Genomic DNA, 16392 nt, shown 5'->3' on the forward strand with positions numbered 1-16392 from the left:
GATTTGTCGTTGTGTTTTCTGACTTGTTAATTTGTTTTCGGATTTGTCGTTGTGTTTTCTGACTTGTTATTTTGTATTCTGACTTGTTATAATGTTTTCTGAATTGTTGTTGTGCTTTCTGAATTGTTATTTTGTTTTTTAGACTTGCATTTACGTTTGTAATTTGTTATTTTGTTTTCAGAATTGTGATTTGTTTTGCACTTCTCGGCCACCGTAGAAAGGGGTCAAATCATGAGGAATTAAAAATATACTAGACTTTTTGACATATTTGAGTTTACAGTGCTATTAAATATATAATGTGCTATTATAAAAATGTTGAAAACAGTTCTTAATATTTTGATACATTTTCTTTGATGAAAGAACAGCATTTATTTGAAATTGAAATCTTTTGTAACATTATAGTCTTTACGCTAATTTTTGATCAATTTTCATTAAATCTTCAGCAAAGATTTGAATTATTATTATGAGAATGTTGTCTAAATTGTTATCTAATTAACATCTGGTTCTGCCCTGCTAGTCGACTTCAATGTGATTTGTCGTTGTTTTCACTTACAGATGCTGCCATTAACTTGCATTGAACCCAGAACATTCCTTTAACCTGCAGCTGTGATTGAATGTGTTTGTATGACAAGAAACACGCTGACATACAAATGCATGTGTAATGTTACATGCATTGTAATTCATTGGTATAATGCATTTTTTTCCTCAGCCCACTGGAGTCAGTATTGATGTAAGATTGCTCTATGGGGCATGTTTAGCTGCAGGGTGTGCTGGGTAAATATCTGAAGGTATGCCATTTGCTTGGTTCAGAGGCACGCAGATACCTGCGCAGTCCGGCTTCCACGGGCGTCTCCTCTGGGATGAGCTCAGCCTCGCTCTGGGCGATCCGCAGGGCCAGCTCTCGGTCTCGCCGCTCTTGTTCCAGCACAGTCTGTCGGACCGCCTCCTGCTCCCTCTCCTCCTGCAGCTGCAGCTCCATCTCCTCCTGACAAACATGCCCACAGGGACACACGGCACAAATCAAGTCTCATTACTAAAGGCCTGTTTACACCAACACAAAAATGCAGGTGGCATTTACAGTACATAAATTCAAACAGCTATTGAGATTTTTTGTATTCTCTTATTAATCAACACCAAACAGTGCTGCTCCAAATTAATGTATAAATATTTCTATCATGAGAACTCTCTGAAGATTTTAGCATGGTAATGGATATGACAATGTTAATGTATTTAGCGGAACAGATCTGCTGCTGTTGGTTATTGCTGTATTTGTAGATTAAGCAAGTACAGGAACTTGCTACTGCCAATACATAAGCCGATATGGTGCTGTGAGTATTTAAGACATACTGCTGCTGCACAAATAGCATATAAAATAACCCGTAGCAGATCTATACAGGTGGAGCTGGGGAAGGTGGAGGATTTCAGAGGAACTCTGAAAGTGCGCTGCAATGCTCAAGCGAATGCTAATCAGCCATTTAAATGTAAAGCAGCAAGCTCATTGGCTGTGTATGCAACATGAACCAATCAGCTTGTGATAAGTCGTTTAATGCTAAGAATATCATCAGTTACGTTAAGGACCCTTCAGCCTGCGCCATTTAGAGTTTAATGACAGAACTTGGTATTTTTACAAGAGTTAGTATGAGATTGGCTATATGATACTGGACATCGCAAACATGCAAGGCTAAATAATCTTATTCTCATAGGTGCAAAAACATATTTTTTTAATAACAGCAATCCAAAATACGTCATCCGCCCGGAGCTGCTTCCGTTTACAACAGTGAGAGCAAGCTAGATTAAACTGATTATTACGTTTTAAATATGGTTATTTTTCTTACAAAAACACATCGATTCGCAACAGGAGGCCTTTGTTCACCCCCGGAGCCGTGTGAGAAACGTTTTATTATGGATGGATGCACTTTATTTAACCTCTTTTGGACTGATGCACTGCAACACCCGCTGACTGCCATTAAACAGCTTGGAAGATCAAAGACAATTTTTAATATAACTCCGACTGGATTCGTCTGAAAGAAGAAAGTCATATACACCTAGGATGCCTTGAGGGCGAGTAATTCATGGGCTAATTTTCATTTTTGGGTGAACTAACGCTTTAAGAAACATTCCTGGCCAGGAAATTCTCACCTATTGGCAGGTGTGACTAAAGGTTATTTTCAGACCCTGCTTTAGCGTGAACGTGAAGGGAAAATGCAGAAGAAATAATGTGCCGTGTAAAGCTGAGGTCACCTGCAGTCTCCTCTCCTCCTCCTCTCTTTTCTTGCGCTCTTCCTCTTCATGTTTCCTCTTCAACTCCATCTCCGATTTCCTAAAACAGACAGACAGATAGAAGCTTCAGCTGAGCTGGAGACAGCAATGTCAGAATTATTGCTGTGAATTGTGCTGTATATCCAAGTGAAATGAGTTATCAGAAAAGAAAAAAAAAGTAAGGCGAGACTTGGTTCTGTGCATCTTAGAGATTACGCAAACTAAATGATTGAAGAAGTCCGGCATACGTCACCAGAGAGAAGCCTGATATTTCACTGGGAGATTGAGTTGATATTTTGATTATAGATAAAAAAAATACAAATAAAGAAATAAAAGTAAAATGTGTCTATATGAAGAATATGAACTATTATATGCATTTAGAATGTTACTTTCATGCAAACTTTCATTAAATTCAGATTTTTTCCCCTCACAATGCATATGTAAACAAATTAGCCAATTGTAACAGGTCATTTACATATAGAAGTCTTAAAGGTACAGAAGTAAAACAGTTTCAGTTCATTAAGTCAGCAATGGCACCAACATTTGACCTGAGAGCTACAGTGGATAGACTTTCCTGAAAGTGCTTTATGGTCCTCATCCACTGTTATCATATAGAAAATACTGGCTGGTATATGATTTTAAAAAATCCATGTTTTCTGTTTCACTGAAATAAAGTAATCTGGGTTAGGAACGACATGAAGGTGAATAAATGATTTCTGTCTACTCACAGGCGTCTTTCCTCTTCCTCTTGTTTACGCTTCTGCTCCTCTTCCTCGCGTCTCTTCCTCTCTCTTTCCATTTCCTCTTGGATTCTCCTCAGATGCTCCATCTCCTCCTCCTCCTGCTTCTTCTTCTGCATGACGCTGAGCAGCTCCTGCGAGCGAGTGACCAGAGCCTGGTGCTCATGGTCGATGTCTATGCGGCTCATTACAGTGTTCTAGACAGAGAAGATGCATACAGGACACAGTTCTTCATCTACAGCCCTTTCAGATTCAATGAGTAATAGGGGTTTTCAGGAATATGTTCAGGACAGGACTCAGTCTCTCTGATGCACACCTTAATCTTGAATATGTGGGCGCTGATCGAGGAATCGAGTTCCTGCATGTGTTTACTCATCTCCTGTTTTCCCTCCTTTAGTCCAGACACCACCTCATTCAGCTTCTCCATCCTCTTCTTCAGGTTACATGCCTTCACCAGCCCATCGATCCTAACACACACACACACACACACACACACACACACACATTAACGCTGTTCACTTCCACTCGAGTTTTTCTGACGTTTCAACAGTTTTACACGCAGCATCCGAGGAGCACAGAAAATCATTTCAGCTACACTACTGTTCGAAAGTTTTTTTCGCTTTCATTCGCCAAGGCTACATTTTTTGGAATTGACAGAATTACAGTAAAAACTGCAATATTGTAAAACATTATTACAATTTTTATTACAATTATGGAAAAGCTAAATTTACTCCAGTCTTCAGTGTCACACGATCCTTCAGAAATCATTCTAAGATGCTGATTTGCTGCTCAAGAAACATGATTATTATCAATGTTGAAAACAGTTGTGCTGCTTCATATTTTGTCGCTTTTGATCAATTTAATGCATCCTTGTTTAAAAACAAAAAAGTACTACTCGTACTAACCTACATGCGTTAATGTAATTAATGTTGGAGTTTGCTTTAATTTTACCAAACAAAAGATAACCATGTTTAGTTTTTAATTTGTCATTTAAAATAGAGAATTGTATATACATGTACATAAACAGGGTAAGCGATTTCCATCACAGCAGTCTAATACCAACATGTTTAAGTGTTATAGTTATATGATTACAGCTTGATATTAGCATATTTCAAATGTTTATTTACTAATTTGCCTGCTAGACTTATAGTGAATGTATTACTGTAAACACATCATGAATGATTTCCTGCAGTAACTGACAGCATGCCACTATTTTCAATCACTAACAAACACTGAAGAGGAGAGGAAGTGCCGCCCACCGTGGTTTGTGCTTCCTCTTGCACAGCCACATGCGAACAGTCTTCTGCATCTGGATGCACGCTTTGGCTCGGTACAGCATCTTGTTTTTCACTGACAGAGCATGAAAACCACATTAAACACTGTGGACCAATGGGTAATTTTTTCCCTCCTTCTTAATTTCTGCAGAATTGGTTCTCCTCTGTATGTGTATATAGACTTGAGGTCCTAATTAATCCGTTTGTTACGTACGTTTAATGACGGACAGGGCGCACCACTGCACCTTCTTCCAGCGGCTGCAGATGAGCCATTTATTGACACGTTTCACCAGTTCAGCCAGATGATCTGGATCTGACTTCATGATCTGATCGAACTCCGCAAACTGAGTAACATCAAACCAGTCAATAAACTGCATGAACTTATGGTCACAAGTGAAGAAAAATACAATTATCTACCATTCCTATTCTACAATCAGAAATAGGATACACTAATAAAGATTTCCATCACAAAGATATATCAGGATGAATTCAATCAGAATTAATGAGTCATATTTCATCCCAAAATCGAAAGAAAAAAAAAACACATTTGACAGAACGAACATTGTGATATGTGATCCTGGAGCACAAAAGCAGTCTTAAGTCGCTGGGGTATATTTGTAGCAATAGCCAAAAAAACATTGTACGGGTCAAAATTATCGATTTATCTTTAATGCCAAAAATCATTAGGATATTAAGTAAAGATCATGTTCCATGAAGATATTTTGTAAATTTCCTACCATAAATATATCAAAACTTAATTTTTGATTAGTAATATGCATTGCTAAGAACTTCATTTGGACAACTTTAAAGATGATTTTCTCAATATTTAGATTTTTTTGCACCCTCAGATTCCAGATTTTCAAATAGTTGCATCTCAGCCAAATATTGTCCTATCCTAACAAACCATACATCAATGGAAAGATTATTTATTCAGCTTTCAGATGATGTATAAATCTCAATTTCAGAAAATTGACCCTTATGACTGGTTTTGTGCTCCAGGGTCACATATTATTAAGACCATTAAGATTTTTTCATTAAACTTATACTGTACACCATGTTATTAGACTTTTCTTTGTCCAAACGTGTAAAACGTGTTTAGTGTAAAATATGACCTGCACATTTATCATCATGAGACACAGTTCGAAAAACAATAAATAAATAAAATATATATATAAAAAAAAAAAAAAATCATATAAGGAAGATACATCACCTTTCCAGGTCTGAAGAAAACTTTTGTCAAACCAAATTTATAATCATTTTCATTCAGGCCGAGAGCTTTGAACAAAGCCTGTTGAGCAGAAAAAAAAAATAAAAATGCTATTAATATCTAAATAATATTATAGAGCGACTATTACACTCAACCGTAGTTGTCTGAGAAACCTTACCAGCACACAGAACAACATCATCCTGACCTGCACATGCATTTACACACTGACTGTATGTAACACACACCTTGCAGAAGAGTCGCGGGTCGAGCCGTGTCAGTTTGGCGGGCATGTACTGCTTGTACATGTTGTAGAGCTCGTGGAACGGCGCTCGAGAGGGGAAGCCGCCCTGCATCAGATCCAGTACTGACACCATCCCTGAGCACACAAACACAGAAACTCTCAGACACACAGCGAGAGAACACACAAGCAGTATATTATATTAGAATATTAATACATTTAACCCTGACACCAAGAAAGCTTCTCACATGTAGTATGTCAGTATTTTTCTTTGTCCCTTGACACTTAAATAATTTACAACCTTGTTGAATTTTAACTCCATAAAGCCTTACAAGTTGAAATAATAGTCTTAAATATATCATTTTTTGAAATGGAACAGTTTATGCAACGTTTACTCAAAATAAAATAATATAAAAAAAGATTGCACGTGTGTTTTCTGTAGAGTATCATATTCGGTACATTAGGCTTTTAGTGAGAATATGGAGCTCAAAAAACACCTCAATATTATTCAGAGGCCCAAACTAAGCAAAAACGTGGACAAAAAGTAAGATAAAATTCTGACAGCATGTAATGTAAATGAATGAGATCTTTATAACAGTACCTGATGACTTCAGACTACAGTAACAGACTACCTACATACAGTAAAATGCATATCAATATCATTTGTTACTCTATATCTCTCAATATTATGTCTCAGTAAGATGATATTTAAATGCTTGTTTTTATGATCAAAGCTCTGCAGTTTTATTATAGTGGGGGGGTATATTATGCAATGCAATACTATGATGACTGAGAGATTATTAAATAAACATTCTTCAAAATTTGAACAGAATAAAAAAACATGACGCATGGATAATTAAGTAAACCTAAGTGGCGTGAAAAGTGTTCATTTTGAAATATTACTGACTACATTTTTTTTCTTATGTTTACTTCAGTATCAAAACCAGTATAGATTTCACAGCAAAAACACATGTGAACCACTACGTGAAGGGGTTTTTACAATTATACTAAAAGTACAAGTTATCGATCAGATGATAAAAGGCATGTAGAAGATTGTGTACAACAGGTTTTTCAGCAGATATGGTACAGTAGGCTTTATAGGGATAAATAATGGGCTTGACCTTCCCTTCCTCACCATAACATAACAAATGTCACATTAACATTTTTCATGTTGTCTATTAATTAATATGAGGTCATAAATAACTCATAATACTATGCACTCATAATAAACAGCTACTGAAATAGTTCTAGGTGGCTTTTCGTATGTCAGAACTCAGGACACCTCCATTTGAGCTTGATCTTGAAAGTGCAAATCAAAATCCTGAAGGAAACAATGTAATGATGCTGGCAGCTCTGTGTAATGTGATATGTGTGCACTGTGTGTGTGTGTGTCTTAACCTGAGCACTGTAGTTGAGACAGAATCTGAGCGCCCTCAAAATGATGGCTGACCATCTTCAGATTGGGCTTCACACAGCGGACAAAACTTGAACCCTGAAACACACGAGCAGCACAAATCATGGCTTGCTGTAATTCAGAAAAACAGGACTGTTTCAGCTAATGTATGCGGTAACATTTAGCTAAAACTGAAAACAATAACAAGTTGGGCTTGATGACTCACAGTACTGTGCAGCTTTTCCAGAAGAATATTCAGCTGTGTCTGTGAGAGAAAAATACGAAAAATTAAACAACTTCGGGGTTTGAAATGTAAGACTTTAAGTCTTTTACAAGTAACATTGATAATGCATGTCTATAGAGTAAAACCCCCTACAATCTCAAAATAAATCATGTACAGTATCTCAGATTCTTTTACTTAATTAAACTGCAAACCAGGGTGGCTGCAAGACATGCTTTATTCAATGTGAACTGAAAGTGTTTTATGTACTGTACTAATTAGTGCTGTCAATCAATAAAAAAAAATGACCAATTAATCAACATTTTTCTGAAATTAACCACCATTAATCGCAATTAATCCCACCTAACATTAAAGTTTTTAAATATACATTTATATTGCAATAATTGTTTAATGGCATCTTTTTTATGACTGAAGGTGAGTATGTATCACTGATACCAATACTACTGATGTCTCCAGGAAATAGTTTTTCCCCCTAATATTGAACCATTGACTATAGCCAATCAACATTACAGTAGAATTGAGAGCTATCAATTTTAACATTTATTAGACTTAAAAAAACAACAACTTTTAATTTAAGTGAACTTGAAACAAACTTCACATAAGCCCATTATAATTCAGCTACCTGTGCCCTTCAGCCAGTAGGAAATATACAGAAATTGAATAAAGTTATCAAACATTAAATTCTAAATTAAATATAGATGAATCCTTTGAGAGCTATCAATTTTAACATTTATTAGACTTAAAAAAACAACAACTTTTAATTTAAGTGAACTTGAAACAAACTTCACATAAGCCCATTATAATTCAGCTACCTGTGCCCTTCAGCCAGTAGGAAATATACAGAAATTGAATAAAGTTATCAAACATTAAATTCTAAATTAAATATAGATGAATCATTAAAGCTACAAAAGTTACTGATTTCCTGTTTTTTTTTCTTTTGTTCTTTGATGAACAGACATCACAGCAGCTGGTTATTAGGCTGCTTTAAGGGCTGCTGCTGCTGAACATGACGCGGATCTGACACGCATCATAGTTTCTCATAACTCTTTACCTTTTCTGGCCTACTTCAGCTCTTAAAGTCTCTACCAATGAGCTGACGAGGTGCATCGGGTGTGTTAGATGAGGGAGACAGTGCTGCTGCTCCAGTTTGGAAAACCACTGCATTTCAGAGACATGTTCCTAAATCTGACAAATACTTACATACATGCACAGTTTTAAAGCAGCTTTAATTGCTTTTTTGGTAACTTCATGACTTAACTGATGACATAACTACGACACTGCATGCTCATAGTTTCTTTTGCGCTTTGATATGAAATGATACAGGCTACAGCGTGCACCACTGCATTTGTGCAGTAAAAAGTGGTTTTTACTGACATACGGCCTGACAGCATCTCATCTCATCAGCAGTTCTACTGAAGCTCTTCAGCACCTGTAGCTTTTCTGCACTTGTTTTACTAGCGCCTGGCGCTGAGGTTGGAGTGCGTGTCTGAAAAATCTCCCGTTCTGCGTCTCAATAAACGCAATTCTTGTCAAGAAAAGTAGAGACAGAAGCAGCAGTTGTGAGTGGGGTGGCTAACCCTAGCTCCGCCCCTGCGTTAAATATTTTTAACGCGTTAATCTGAAAAAATTAATCGCATGCATTAACGCGCCAAATTTGACAGCACTAGTACTAATATATCAATACGTATGATTTATAGGTCTATCGAAATTGGATTTTGCCAATACATTAATAATGTTTTTAAAGAAAGGCTCTAAAAAGATTATTGTGGTGATGCCCGCAAATTCAATATATTGAATGTGCGGAATAATGTTCTTAGTCTTTCCTTCACGGGACGGCCCAGAGAGAAGAGTTTATGGCGAATTAAATGCCAGGTACAGTTTATTGTGTAATCAAAATAAAATATGCACACTTCCATGTACAACATATTACAATACAAACACCATAAAGCAAACATTGTCATAATTCAATAGTAGATCACAAGCAATCGATTATTCACAGCAGTAGCTATTCATTAATTGTGAACGGCTCTGAAATTGTGTGAATGCGCAATAGCGCCGCATTTTGACTTTGAATGAGCAGTGCTCACGTTAATTTAATTATATAACACTCTTCTGAAGTTTAATAATCACATTAGGCCGTATGGCAATCCCTGCTGATTTTTTCCTCAAATGACTGTCAGACTAAGTGATTTTGAGGCTGACCTTGAATTTGTTGCCTACACTGATGAAGCTCAGTTTGCCGGCCTTCTGCTTGGTGTCTTTGGAGTGGTTGGAGTTCTCGAAGAGCTCTCTGATTAATTTATCCTTCGACTCGCTCACCAGACTCGCCAAGGACGTGTGAAGAGCGTCGTTATTCTTCTCCACAAACTGAGTCTGAAAGAGAGAGGGGAAAATGGTCTAAATCACATAGAACTGAACTTTAAATTCCTTTTTCTGGAATTGAATTTAAGCTTTAGTTCAAAATGCGGCACTTACAGCGATTACAAAACCTTGAATAAATGAACACACAAAAGGGTGTGCATTACAGTGAATTTAGGGATTTCTGGAGAGTGCATAAAATCGAATTATTGTAAAATCTCAGTAACACAAGTAATATAGTTCATTTGTCAACTACAGTGCATTAATATTGAACATGTGGTCACATGTGCCTCAAGGATAACTGACTAACCCCATCCTGTGTCTAATAGTTTGCCATGTTGAGATTATTGTCTCGGCTGTTTAACTGAACTGTTAACGCCCCCTTGTGTCAGATCCAAAATCTACCAACATTTGTTGCTCTGCACACTTAATAAAAAAAACTCCAGTTTGCGGTTACTGTCTTCTTGCAATATTGACAAACTATTTTCCTGTTTGACTCCGTAAAGTTGCTTTGACACAAACAGTATTGTATAAAAAGCTATATAAATACAGGTGACTTGACTCGACCAACAGTCCTATCAAATGGATATTACACAATTTGTTTTTCATTATTGTTTTTAATCACCTGTTTCATTATGGAAAGGGTTATTATAGCTTTATTTTAATAATTTTTTTAAAAATGTTAAAATGTTTTATTTAGTTTAATTATTTTCAGCAGTGGATTTGTGTTTCATGTGCCCATTTTTATTGAATTTTTATACATTTTTACAGCAGTAAAATATATATTAACGGTTATTTATATAAATTTACCACCAAGCTAATTTAACTGAGAAATGAGCAAAAATTGAGGGAAAACTGATAAATCCTTGCCTGGCGAGGGAGATTAGTGTTATTGCGACTAAAGCAGAAGTACTGATGCCCAATTTATGAATGAACGTTCAATCAATCAAGAAGTTGGCAAAACAAATATTGAAGATCTGAAAATGTTTTGGTTTCTCCCTGAATGGATAGTGTGTATACCGTTTCATAGCACACTGCTCCAGCAAAGTGTCTTATGATGAAGCCCTCATCGTCTCTGACGTTCCTGTGCATTGTCAGCTTGGACTTCCTGGGAACCTGTGGGACGAGAGATTTGAAAAATACAGCCACTAAACCAGAGTGCGCCGCTGGAACGAGATGTAGAGTAAAGCGTGACTCACAGTCAGGCGGAAATGGTCCTTGTGTTTGCTGTGGATGGTGTCAGTGAAGTGCTGGTCGCTGGGTTGAGGTAGCCGGTTCTCTTCATCCAAGATATCCAAGATGCCAACTAACTTCGCTTCCACCAAGTCTGAACAAAAGAAGACACAAAGGCAGATTCATACAATCATCAAGCACATTTAGGCTGCCAGAAGTATCTGCATTCTGGTGTATTAAAAGGCAGAAGAGTGCAGATGTAATTTTTGTACCCCATATGCCCAATGAAATCAGTGTAGTGTAAAAGAGATAGACCTATACAGTCCTGATTATCAACGTAATGGACCTCATTGACTCCAAGACCTTCTCTCTGATACAATTCCTGCTCCTGTTGACCACACACAAGACAACCGACAAAACATCAGTCCAGTTCATTCCTTACAATGGACAATTTCGACTCAAATCAACCTAACATTTTTATCACTGCAGCATCAAAACATCTCTGTTTTGGATGATTGTGTAAAAACTTGTCCTTGCAAGAACTGTTTATTTACAGCAAAATGCATTTAACTTGTGGCAAATACATAATATTGTGTAAAAAAATGCAAAGACAACAGTGAATCAATAATTGTTTGTATTGGTTAATATATCTTTATTGAATGGCTGTATCATATCTATTGAATTTGTTTCTGTAATATCTGAATTTCATGTTGTTTTTGTGTTAATTTGATAAGTGAATAGTTGATTCCTACTGTATGTTGATAATGAGAAGAGTTGATAAATGCTCAAGAGCATTTTTGATTATTAGCAAAAAAAAAATAGAATTGTTCAATTTGTTCAATAGAAAATTCAAATGAACAGTATTTATTTGCAATATAAATCTTTTGCAATACAAATGTTTTTGCTGTCACTTTTGATCAATTTAAAGTGTAAAATATTAAAAATCTTTATGTATGTACTTATGTAAAACGTTACAGAAAATCACTCGCCTCTTTGAGAATGCGCTCATTGAAGAACTGCTGGAGTTTCTCATTACAGTAGTTAATGCAGAACTGCTCAAAACTGTTGTGCTCGAAATACTCTGAGGAAGACAAAATGAGGTTTGGCATAAGCAGGAGTCAGGGTTGACTGGTTGGTTAGCTTAAGTGTTAGTTAACAGCTGGCCCCTGCTGACAATCTGAATGACCAGCCACATGACATTAATGGCTCAGGTGACTCAAAACTGTGTTGACGAGCATAGACCGTCTTGTACCAAAGCCAGCGATGTCCAGCACACCGATGAAGTGAGAGGACGAGTCAAAGGGGAAGCACTGGTTGATCCTGGTGACCACGTGATCAAAGAGACGGCTGTAGATGGCTTTAGCCAGAGCATCACGAGCACTGCTGGCCTGCTCCACCTTCAGAGGAACCCTACAGAAGACGACAAAGTGCATGGTTATCCACTAGACTCCAGCATCTCCGCTCAACCACTCGTCAGAAGGCGTGAGCGGCTCTTACTTGATGGCTGTGCCTTTAGCGCCCCCTGCAGTTGTGTGCATGACTCTGGTGGTCAGACTGACCCTCAGATCTTCCTCATCCAGACCCAACAGCTCCGCACAGAACTCTAACGACTGACCGCATATCTTCTTCAAGACACAGCCACCTGAAACGCACAAACATACGTGAGAGTAAATAAAAACATATTTTTTCCTCATTTTCATCAAGATGTGGTATATAATTAAATGGGTCATATGATGCTGCTAAAAAGAACATTATTTTGTGTATTTGGTGTAATGAAATGTGTTTATGCGGTTCCCCAGTGACTTTCTTTTTTTTTTTCTTCCTACTATTAAAGTCAGTGGGGGACCAGCAACTGTTTGGTTACCCACATTATTCCAAAGGTGAAGAGCTTGGAAAAAAGTCTGCACGCTAACAAAAGCCCTATTCGCACGGGATTAGTATTACCTGGTGACCTCCAGTCATTTGTAATAATTGCGGAGGTTGTCTGCGATCTTAATCCCGTGTGAATCGGCCATGTCTGTAATTTGTAAAGTAAAAATTCCCCCGCAAATGACCTACCATATTTCGCCGAACACCGAGGTCCTGTGATAATATTAGTCCCGTGCGAATCGGCATCTCTGTGATTCGGCCAGCATTTGGCGGGTCGCATATCATTTTTCGAGGTTTTTGTTTGCTGTGCGCCTTTTTATCCATCTTCCGCGAAGAATGGAGCTGCGTTGGAGTGTTTGATAGTATTTTGGGTGCTGTCATCATATCGCTACACCATACAATTTGCAGAAAGAGAAAGCTGAAAAGGTTTTGAGGTTAATGTGTTACAAATAAATCAAGCATAAAGCTTGAGATATTATTTTAACCAGGTGAAATGTAAATGACAGCGCACGAAACTATATTAGTTTCTTTTTTTAAAAATCCATCTGGACCATAGAACGGGACTCTCAAAGCCTTGACATCCGGGTATCCGGGAGATAAGTCAGTAAATTCGAGTAAAATCACAGGCTTCGCTTATCCCGTGCGAATGCACCACATGAAATTCAGATGTGGGGGGGTAATTTCAAAATCACACAAGGTCCCCAGATAATACAAATCCCGTGCGAATAGGGCTTTATACTGTCTTTTTACATGTTGCGTTGCATCGCGCCGCGTAAACATAAAACCATGTCTGCATTTGTGATCGGAGAAATGACAAACAACAAGCGCTACTCTACACTGCTCAAAACTCGCATTTGAATCGTCAGTGGCAAATTCTTTAAATATAAAAAAAACGTACTTACAGTCTGTGAGTCAGAACAGCCGGCATTGTAGTCTACTCTCCCAGGATCAGGAAACAGTCCTCCATAAAATGCGCTGCACACATCTGAATATTTGGGTTGAACTGTTCTGGAACAGTGTTGTAAATACAACTTAACCACTGATTTCTAGTCGTGTCCTCTTTTGGAGGGCCAAACAAAGTAGTTTCGCTTTCACAACGAAAAACACAGTGTCTTCACGACATGGTGGCGGCGGCAGCAACAATACTACAGCGAGAATCAAAGTTACGCCTTCTTTCTTTGCGTGAACATTTGGGCGGTGTTATGCAAATCTTCCCACATCGTGACGTAGACATGTGGGGGCGTGTTAGAACGAGCCGTTTTAGGTAGGCGTGGTTGACTCTTAACTTTTATAAAGAATATCTCTTTGGATTTGAGACTTTAGTCTTTGCAACTTTACAGATCTTCTTTATGCACCAAGAGCTTGTAACACTCCAAAGAGAAAGGAAAAATTGAAATCGCATCATATGACCCCTTTAAGATAATGGCTAATGTCAACTTTTGTTTATTGTGAGGGAACGTCTTTAAATGAATAAGCACGTAAGAGGATTTTAACTGTTAGCACCAAACCTGTGTGATTTTAATAACTTTAATAGCTCTCCGTTTACCTGAGGTGCTTCCAGCCTCTTCGAAATCAATGTTTCCGAGGTGCAAAACCCCAGCCACCACCCTGAACATGTTGAACTTCTCTGTGTCACCCAGACCGATCTTCTTCATGGCCACACACATTCTGTTAAAGTCGGCATGATCATCCAGCAAAGGGTCTTTCAGAGGGCCCGCCTTCAGATGCTGAGGAGCAACGGGCAAGTCAAGAAACCTGTGAGTTTATCCAGGAGCCTGACTACTAATAAAACTCAGCACAGCAAGTGCAATCAATTTATTTCAATGTTTTGTGACTCAGTACTATGCAGCAGAACACCAATACCGTATCTCTTGAAAATTTCATTTCAAAACCACTGGCATTAATAGGGAATTGCTCCTCACGTTCCTGTTCTGACACAGGAAAATGCTTGTGTGAGGATAATGCATGGCTATATCTTTGATTTTATACAACTGTCAGTAATTGGTGTAGCTGAAACGGCCACATCATTTTGACGAAGCAGTGTATCAAGCAGCTTCATCAATCACTCAAATGTATCCACAACGCATCATCATGAAACTCAAGACTGTCTTTGCCCTTGTCAACTGAGGGAAGATGTCTGAAATGCAGTTGTTCAGTCTCTCTAATGAAACTGCAGACAGCCTAAATTACATTAGTTTCCTGCTTTCTTATGCTTTGAGGCCTTGTAGTTGCATGCCGTCACATTCACTGTTGTTCTGCAAAAATTCACAGACAAAATCCAACAGGAATTTTAGAACCGTGACCGCACTTTTAGTCTCCTGGTTGAAATGTACAAAACCTGTCATTAGCATATATAATCATGATTATATTTCTATTAACTTTACTGAAAGATATAAAAAGATGTAAACTTTCAGGTCATAGAAGTTCATCTGAGAATAAAGGAAACTGACAGGTGCATGTAGGTTTTCTATAGTCTTTGATGTCTGATACTCCACCCTCTTTTATTGTAAAGTGCAAAAAGGCACTTGTTGTCCTCAACATTTTCCCATGTGAATTTGATGTAGTGTGTAGTTGTTTTATGTTGTTCTTGACCCTGGGGTGTCGTCCACATATCTGAACATCAAGATGCTGCACAAACCAGATATCATTTCTTGAATTATCCAAGTGCAGCAGTGGTGTGTTGGAATGATTCCTCACGGTTCATTTCTCATCCTAAACTGCAGTCTGGTTTGACTGTTGTCTTGCAGAGTGTGAATTGTGAGCTCAGGTGTGATACATTCAGTGACAGCCACAGATTATTACTACTATCAAGACTTTCACAAAACTCCCAACCCCTCATGACAATCAGGAGTCTGATGTAACTGTGGATATTTTTAAATGACATGATGAACCTGAGCCAAAACGATTGTCAATAAATGGATAAGTTGCTGGCATTTTGGATTTGCGTCTTCTGTTCAAAAACATTTGAAAGGAGCCTGATGGACTTATTTTGGTAGACAAATGCAGCTGCTAGAGAGAAATGTGTCTTCTGAGAGGAGCAGATAATGCTAATGGACACAAAAAACTGTAAGTATAGCAAGGGTGTCACAGTAACCTCAATTTTATATAGCTTTAACCTGGATTTTAAAAGTGCACTAGACGTGCACCCTGCTGTAATACTACTACTACTATTTTGTGGCAAACCATAAAAAGGAATATTAAGAGAAAAATATCCCATTACCTTAGAAAAAACCAAGACAAGCCAAAACCGCGGCAATTTCGCTCCCAAGAATCGAAAGTTCCCATTTTTTTTACAAGATCTGGGTCAAACATATTCTTAAAGCTTTTAAGTGCTACATGGAAATGGCAAGAAAATGTTACAAAATTGGATATAGTTTTACACAGAAAGAATTCATATGTAACCAGCGTAACCCAGATTGTTGCTTTTTTTTTTTTTTTTAAATCAAAATTATTGAACCCAGAATATTCCTTTAGGTTTGTTAACTACGGGAACAAAAAACAATGAGATGAACTGAAATTGAAATTAAATTAAACCACTTTCCATGCAATACACAAGTCCATAATTGGTAATAATATAATATAATATAATATAATACTATATAATAGGGCTGCACGATAAATCGCATGCGATATTTAACGC

The 16392-nt window shown here is 37.6% G+C and overlaps 1 protein-coding gene across 4 annotated transcripts in view; it reads right to left on the minus strand.

The window, feature by feature from the left end:
- The window catches only part of LOC107680308 (unconventional myosin-VI-like), a 58689-nt gene that overhangs the window by 8800 nt on the left and 33497 nt on the right, over window positions 1–16392 (minus strand). For all 4 annotated transcript variants that reach the window (XM_016476152.1, XM_016476154.1, XM_016476153.1 and 1 more), the window contains exons 11-28: window positions 14299–14479; window positions 12381–12525; window positions 12136–12293; window positions 11873–11964; window positions 11199–11271; window positions 10910–11037; window positions 10731–10826; window positions 9555–9725; window positions 7338–7376; window positions 7117–7210; window positions 5726–5856; window positions 5484–5561; window positions 4488–4617; window positions 4259–4349; window positions 3316–3466; window positions 2988–3196; window positions 2242–2320; window positions 825–985 (exon numbers count right to left, since the gene is read on the minus strand). In XM_016476152.1, coding sequence (XP_016331638.1) covers window positions 825–985; window positions 2242–2320; window positions 2988–3196; window positions 3316–3466; window positions 4259–4349; window positions 4488–4617; window positions 5484–5561; window positions 5726–5856; window positions 7117–7210; window positions 7338–7376; window positions 9555–9725; window positions 10731–10826; window positions 10910–11037; window positions 11199–11271; window positions 11873–11964; window positions 12136–12293; window positions 12381–12525; window positions 14299–14479 — 2207 coding nt within the window. The remainder of the gene's footprint in view (window positions 1–824; window positions 986–2241; window positions 2321–2987; window positions 3197–3315; window positions 3467–4258; window positions 4350–4487; window positions 4618–5483; window positions 5562–5725; window positions 5857–7116; window positions 7211–7337; window positions 7377–9554; window positions 9726–10730; window positions 10827–10909; window positions 11038–11198; window positions 11272–11872; window positions 11965–12135; window positions 12294–12380; window positions 12526–14298; window positions 14480–16392) is intronic.

Source organism: Sinocyclocheilus anshuiensis, unplaced genomic scaffold, assembly GCF_001515605.1.
Source record: "Sinocyclocheilus anshuiensis isolate Anshui unplaced genomic scaffold, SAMN03320099.WGS_v1.1 scaffold1161, whole genome shotgun sequence".
In the NCBI taxonomy this organism is placed as follows: domain Eukaryota; kingdom Metazoa; phylum Chordata; class Actinopteri; order Cypriniformes; family Cyprinidae; genus Sinocyclocheilus; species Sinocyclocheilus anshuiensis.